Source organism: Salvelinus alpinus, chromosome 33, assembly GCF_045679555.1.
Source record: "Salvelinus alpinus chromosome 33, SLU_Salpinus.1, whole genome shotgun sequence".
Lineage (NCBI taxonomy): Eukaryota > Metazoa > Chordata > Actinopteri > Salmoniformes > Salmonidae > Salvelinus > Salvelinus alpinus.
In genome coordinates, this window is record NC_092118.1 from 13,392,649 (window position 1) to 13,400,478 (window position 7,830).

The following is a 7,830-nucleotide window of genomic DNA, read 5'->3' on the forward strand; positions in this document are numbered from 1 at the left end:
GTAAGGACATCAGGGATACAATTGTAGACCTGCACAAGGCTGGGATGGGCTACAGGACAATAGGCAAGCAGCTTGGTGAGAAGGCAACAACTGTTGGCGCAATTATTAGAAAATGGAAGAAGTTCAAGATGACGGTCAATCACCCTCGGTCTGGGGCTCCATGCAAGATCTCACCTCGTGGGGCATCAATGATCATGAGGAAGGTGAGGGATCAGCCCAGAACTACACGGCAGGACCTGGTCAATAACCTGAAGAGAGCTGGGACCACAGTCTCAAAGAAAACCATTAGTAACACACCATGCCGTCATGGATTAAAATCCTGCAGCGCACGCAAGATCCCCCTGCTCAAGCCAGCGCATGTCCAGGCCCGTCTGAAGTTTGCCAATGACCATCTGGATGATCCAGAGGAGGAATGGGAGAAGGTCATGTGGTCTGATGAGACAAAAATAGAGCTTTTTGGTCTAAACTCCACTCGCCGTGTTTGGAGGAAGAAGAAGGATGAGTACAACCCCAAGAACACCATCTCAACCGTGAAGCATGGAGGTGGAAACATCATTCTTTGGGGATGCTTTTCTGCAAAGGGGACAGGACGACTGCACCGTATTGAGGGGAGGATGGATGGGGCCATGTATCGCAAGATCTTGGCCAACAACCTCCTTCCCTCAGTAAGAGCATTGAAGATGGGTCGTGGCTGGTTCTTCCAGCATGACAACGACCCGAAACACACAGCCAGGGCAACTAAGGAGTGGCTCCGTAAGAAGCATCTCAAGGTCCTGGAGTGGCCTAGCCAGTCTCCAGACCTGAACCCAATAGAAAATCTTTGGAGGGAGCTGAAAGTCCGTATTGCCCAGCGACAGCCCCGAAACCTGAAGGATCTGGAGAAGGTCTGTATGGAGGAGTGGGCCAAAATCCCTGCTGCAGTGTGTGCAAACCTGGTCAAGAACTACAGGAAACGTATGATCTCTGTAATTGCACACAAAGGTTTCTGTACCAAATATTAAGTTCTGCTTTTCTGATGTATCAAATACTTATGTCATGCAATAAAATGCAAATTATTTACTTAAAAATCATACAATGTGATTTTCTGGATTTTTGTTTTAGATTCCGTCTCTCACAGTTGAAGTGTACCTATGATAAAAATTACAGACCTCTACATGCTTTGTAAGTAGGAAAACTTGCAAAATCGGCAGTGTATCAAATACTTGTTCTCCCCACTGTATATCACCCACTCACAGTAATACCATACACGCCGCACACAGACATCATCCTTCAAACTGACATTTGCCAATTGAAACGTGACTTATCATGCAGCACTCTCGGGGGGAGGGGGGTACCTTAGGACAGACTCTGATGTAAGCGGACTTCTCATCAGTGTACTTCTCCAGTCTGCGTGGTCCTTTACTGGACGACTTCTTAAACACCAGCCAGCAGCGACGGTAAATCTCAACACAAAAACAACAGTCAGTTAACATACTGCAACCAGCCACCCAACAGCAAGACAATGTCAACATATACACCCCATTCAAGCATAACGATTTACAATCTTTTGCTATCAAGAGCAGGCACACAATGGTTGCCTCTGGTTTACCTGATCAATTAACCAGGAAGTGTTATAAGAAAATCAAAATAGCATTTAGTGATTAGCAATGAGTGAAAGAGAGACACAGAGAGAAAGAGACAGGTAGAAAATGAGAAGGAGTGCGCCGGGTCCTTGTCATCAGTCAAACATTGTTTATGCAAGACAATTCTATTATACATACGATATTGAGTTAAGGAGGCAGACAAAGACACAAACTCTCCTGATGGAATAATGAGAAATCCATCGCAGTAATGCAAACAGGCACACACACACACACACACACACACACACACACACACACACACACACACACACACACACACACACACACACACACACACACACACACACACACACACACACACACACACACACACACACACACACACACACACACACACACACATCAATAAGATAGCTATTGCTTTAGTGGCATTTATCCCCCTTATCTCTGTTATAAAAGGCAGGGTCTTTATTTGATCGATGTTCCACTGTCCTTCTAAAGCAAACCTCCTGTTGCCAGGGCAACCTCAGGACCTGCACAGTACAGTACGGAACGGCCAGGGCCAGCCATCCCTAAGCCAATCCCCACATTCCGCTTTCCCTAACCCATTATCACATCCCTGTTTATTAGCTAGGGGCCACAGAGCCAGTGAAATCCCTGACTTAGTATAATGAATACAAAGACCCCAAACTGAGTGACAATGTCTCACTGCCGTAGACAGACACACACTGGTGTCACTGTGACAGAGATAACAAGACCAATTAAATATGCAATTGTATTTATCCAGAGATTAAACAAGAGCGTCATCAACAAAGGCACACCGTAATGTGAGCGTGCTCAAATGGAGACATGGTGAAAGGAAAAAGCGTTGTTCTGATGTGTCCTTTTTAATTGGTGACAATGAGTTTGAACCTTGAGGAGAGAGGGAGCCTTCAAAAAGACGGCCTCGGCTCCTCTATCGATGTTTGCCTGTCTGATCCTGGCGTCAGCGGGATGAAAACGTTACCTTCAGTGGGATAGCTGACGGCGTGTTGAGAGCAGGTGCTCACCAGTCCATTATGTCTCAACGATATTCAGCTGTTCAATGGAGAGTTACCTCTGTGTATCTGCCATCTAGCTCCTAATTCTCCCCAATGTTATCCCAAACCAATTGGCTCAGTGCTTCATTGGAGCTGTGTGCGTGTGTGTGTTGGCAAGCTTGCAGTCTACTATCGTGCCCCCCTCCCCCCTTCTTCTCCTCCCTCAGCTCCAGCGTTCAGAGCAATCAGGCCTTGCCAGGCAAACTGACTATGAAGCCTGGTAATTAAGCTAGTGGGTGGAGGAGCAGCGACAGAGATGAAAAAAGAAAGGGAGAGTGAAACAGAGGATATGGTAGACAGGGAAAGAGGGAGAGAGCGAGAGGAGTGGGAGCTGTAAATTCTCCTCCGATACCTTGGTTCATTAAATATGAGGAAGTGATGGACGTCACATCGTTCAGAACTGAACTGAATAGTCATGTATTAGCATACCTTGCCTCAAAAAAGATCATTTGAAGCAATCCAAAATCTATTTCAGTGTCTCTCTGATCACACTATGTGTTCAGCGGCAGGAACAACCCATCTAGACACCACACACACACACACACACACACTCCTCCTCCACCACCTCTGACTGAACACAGCAAACCTAAGGTCACAGGTCAGCCACCTTATCCACCTCTGCTGTCACCAATTTCAAGGGTCTTTGTCCTCCAGAAAAGAGGGGCCATGCTCCCTGCCCTGTCGACCCAGGCCTAATGCATTTTAAACAGACTGACCCAGCCACGTCAAAAAGCACAGGTCCTGACTACAGGTCAACCGATTAATCGGAATGGCCGATTTATTAGGGCCGATTTCAAGTTTTCATATCAATCGGGAATCGGTATTTTTGGACACCGATTTTTTTTACACCTTTATTTCATCTTTATTTAACTAGACAAGTCAGTTAAGAACACATTCTTATTTTCAATGACAGCCTAGGAACGGTGGGTTAACTGCCTTGTTCAGGGGCAGAACGACAGATTTTTACCTTGTCAGCTCGGGGGATTCAATCTTGCAACCTTACAGTTAACTAGTCCAACGCTCTAACCACCTGATTACATTGCACTCCACGAGGAGCCTGCCTGTTACGCGAATGCAGTAGAAGCCAAGGTAAGTTGCTAGCTAGCATTAAACTTATCTTATAAAAAACAATCAATCAATCAATCATAATCACTAATTAACTACACATGGTTGATGATATTACTAGTTTATCTAGCGTGTCCTGCGTTGCATATAATCGATGCGGTGCGTATCGTTGCTCCAATGTGTACCTAACCATAAACATCAATGCCTTTCTTAAAATCAATACACAGAAGTATATATTTTTAAACCTGCATATTTAGCTAAAATAAATCCAGGTTAGCAGGCAATGTTATACGGAACGGTTCCGTATTTCACTGAAAGAATAAACGTCTTGTTTTCGAGATGATAGTTTCCGGATTCGACCATATTAATGACCTAAAGCTCGTATTTCTGTGTGTTATTATGTTATAACTAAGTCTATGATTTGATAGAGCAGTCTGACTGAGCGGTGGTAGGCAGCAGCAGGCTCGTAAGCATTCATTCAAACAGCACTTTCCTGCATTTTGCCAGAAGCTCTTCGCTGTGCTTCAAGCCTATCAACTCCCGAGATTAGGCTGGTGTAACCGATGTGAAATGGCTAGCTAGTTAGCGGGGTGCGCGCTAATAGCGTTTCAAACGTCACTCGTTCTGAGACTTGGAGTAGTTATTCCCCTTGCTCTGCATGGGTAACGCTGCTTCGAGGGTGGCTGTTGTCGTTGTGTTCCTGGTTCGAGCCCAGGTAGGAGCGAGGAGAGGGATGGAAGCTATACTGTTACACTGGCAATACTAAAGTGCCTATAAGAACATACAATAGTCAAAGGTTAATGAAATACAAATGGTATAGAGAGAAATAGTCCTATAATTCCTATAATAACTACAACCTAAAACTTCTTACCTGGGAATATTGAAGACTCATGTTAAAAGGAACCACCAGCTTTCATATGTTCTCATGTTCTGAGCAAGGAACTTAAACGTTAGCTTTCTTACATGGCACATATTGCACTTTTACTTTCTTCTCCAACACTTTGTTTTTGCATTATTTAAACCAAATTGAACATGTTTCATTATTTATTTGAGGCTAAATTGATTTTATTGATGTATTATATTAAGTTAAAATAAGTGTTCATTCAGTATTGTTGTAATTGTCATTATTACAAATAAATAAAAACAAATCGGCCGATTAATCGGTATCGGCTTTTGTTTTTATTTATTAGTAATAATGACAATTACAACAATACTGAATAATCGGTATCGGCGTTGAAAAATCATAATCGGTCGACCTCTAGTCCTGACAGCACCTCTACAGGGAGAATTACTCTGGCCACCACGGACAGAAAGACAGACAAAGATTAAGCGAGAGAAAGACCTTTTGTCCCCCCCTTTATCTGTTGAAAGCAAAGGTGCCTGTAACAATGAGATTTGTGGAGATGGTCTCCCCTTGTATTCCAAATGTCCCTGCTCCCATGCCATTTCTTAACAGTGAAAAGGAAGTATTTTATAGGTTTCCATTGATATTCCAGGCAGGTAGACATGCTTGCATGGCTCTCTCCCCTGAGGTGGAGCTAATCCCCTGTAAACAGGCCGGGAGGCATGAGTGAGTGAGTGAGTGAGTGAGTGAGTGAGTGAGTGAGTGAGTGAGTGAGTGAGTGAGTGAGTGAGTGAGTGAGTGAGTGAGTGAGTGAGAGCGAGAGAACCTTGCATTAGTAGGGCATGAGTAAGGTACTATCGATCTCCCCAGTGGGACTGATAAGAGAATGTGAATAGTCAAGTCACACACTTACCGAGAGTGGGCTCAGCATTCATAAGGGTTATCAATGATCTATATCGTAGCCATTACACCCCTTTAAGAACCCTTTCAGAGAGTGATATCTGAGCTCTTTAGACACATTGACGGGAACACAACAATCCACATACAGCGTTGTGTAAATACATTACCCACATACCCACACACGTGTACTACATCCTGCACCACTAATGTATCTTCCCTATACAGTCGTTCTGCTACTCCACTCAGATTGCCCTCCTCAGTCTAATTGGCTCCACCCTGGTTCTCCTCATCTCAGGCTCCCGACTGCCCCAGAAGGGGCCAGAGGCAGTTAGCCTACATTAATCCCCCTGGCTCCCAGGAGATCCTGCCTGTCACAGCAGCCCAATTGGGACGAGCCCCACCCCGGCCTGATCCCAGGATTAACCGGCTAATAACGGGAACAGGTTGACACCAGGCTGATGTCCAGCTTATTATACAACACACACACACACAGAGACAACACACAAAATCAGTACAACAGACACAGGCACACACACACAAACACAAACACACACACACGGTTCAGAATATGAGACATGTGCAGGTCTGAATAGAAAATGAATGGGAATGATTGGCATCATCTTATTCAAAACCAATTCACCTAAATTCACCTAGAAATCTGAATGGGAAACATAAATCAGCATCCAATCGTTCTAAGCTGATCCCATTGGAAACTCACAATGACTGGCTCCTCAGGGGGGCTGGATCAGGTAGAGAAATAAGAACGGGGGATGAAAAAGGAGAGAGACGGGAATAGAGGAGAGAGATAGATCTGTCACTGTAGCTGTGGGAACGGACTCAGAGAGGCAGGGGGATTGTGAGGTGAAGGGAGTCTGCTTGATTCTCAAAGTGAGACATTTGATTTCTGATGCTTGTTATTTTCAACATCATTCTCCCTCCCATCAAAACAGTAGTTTGACCTAACTCCATTAGGATTGTCTGAACTTGAGAAAACAACGTTCGGAGGTTTCGCTGGCAATCTTCCCCAACCGCTGCCAGTTACACGTGGTGAGGAAACAAAACCACAGATCCGTCGTGTGTCAGTGTAATATCTAGCTAGAGGCAATCTACGCATCATACAGTCGGCTCTGTTTATACAGTGGAAAGGCACATGATCATACTGACATTCCTAGACTAGACACACGGTGGTAGGTCAAAACAAGGAGAGATCAGGACAAAGATACCGAGCTGTTATTCCAGAAGGTTCTGTCCAGTCTGAGAGAGTCGGAGTCAGTCAGTTCAATCAGCCCTCTCTCTCTTCAGGTGGGATTAAACATTTAACAGGTCCTCGCTGACATTGTGTTTACCTAAACCACATCTCCTCAGACCTTCTCCATCCTCCCTGATCAACCTTGGCTCGTCTGTTGATTCACCAGTAAAGTGTCTTATGATGCTCCTCCCGGCCTGCTTATAAAACAGGACACAGTCAAGTGGGATGGCTGCGAAGCAATTAGGGCCGTTCCTCCACCGAGCCTAGAAGAGGCGAGGAGAGGCCAGCTAGTACAGCGCTACCGACGCGGACCGAGCGCTAACGGAAGCAGAATGCTAAATAGCCTGTTATTAGTCTGATTGGACTGCTGCAATTTAACTGAAACACAGCAGGAGGGAGAGGCTGAAAGGGAAAGGTAGAGTGAGGAGATGAGGGAGAAAGAGAGAGAGTTAATTAGCCTGCCCAGATGACTGGGGAAGTCAAGGGTCTTCTGGGGAGAGTGAAAGTGAGAGCTGGAGGGGAGGAGGAAGAGGGGATAGGGGGGAAGGAGAGAGGAGGGGGAGGACAGAGCAAAGAAGAGCAGTGGTCTGGAACAGCTCTTACAGGCTATGGAGGCGAGGCCAGCTGTCCAGCCTTACAAGGCCAGAGTGGCAGTAGACTGGCAGGGTTTTGGCAGGAGAGGAAGGTGACTGTCTGGGTACACATTTGACAGGGGAAAAAGATACTGTGTTTGAGTGCTTGTTCTGGTCTGTGCAGACAGAGTGTGCTCGTATGTGATAAGAGAAGTGGACAGGGGAACTATTATAAATGTTGTGTTTATATACAGTGTCTACAGTATGTGTGAATTCGTGCACATGGTTGCTTTTTTAGGATGTGTGTATATATTTGCATAGCTTGAATCTGTGTAGGCGTGTGGTATGCGTTTTGGTATGCACATACACTACCGTTCACAAGTTGGGGTCACTTAGAAATGTCCTTGTTTTTGAAAGAAAACCTCACTTTTTGTCCATTAAATTGATCAGAATAGAAAGAGGAGTGGGAGGCCCCGGTGCACAACTGAGCAAGAGGACAAGTACATTAGAGTAGTTTGAGAAACAGACGCCTCACAAG

At 45.2% G+C, this 7,830-nt stretch overlaps 1 protein-coding gene across 1 annotated transcript in view; it reads right to left on the bottom strand.

Annotated features, from left to right (window-relative positions):
- Positions 1 to 7,830, bottom strand: part of LOC139562912 (docking protein 4-like) — a 62,173-nt gene that overhangs the window by 14,284 nt on the left and 40,059 nt on the right. Inside the window, exon 3 of the mRNA XM_071381070.1 lies at positions 1,335 to 1,442. Coding sequence (XP_071237171.1) covers positions 1,335 to 1,442 — 108 coding nt within the window. The remainder of the gene's footprint in view (positions 1 to 1,334; positions 1,443 to 7,830) is intronic.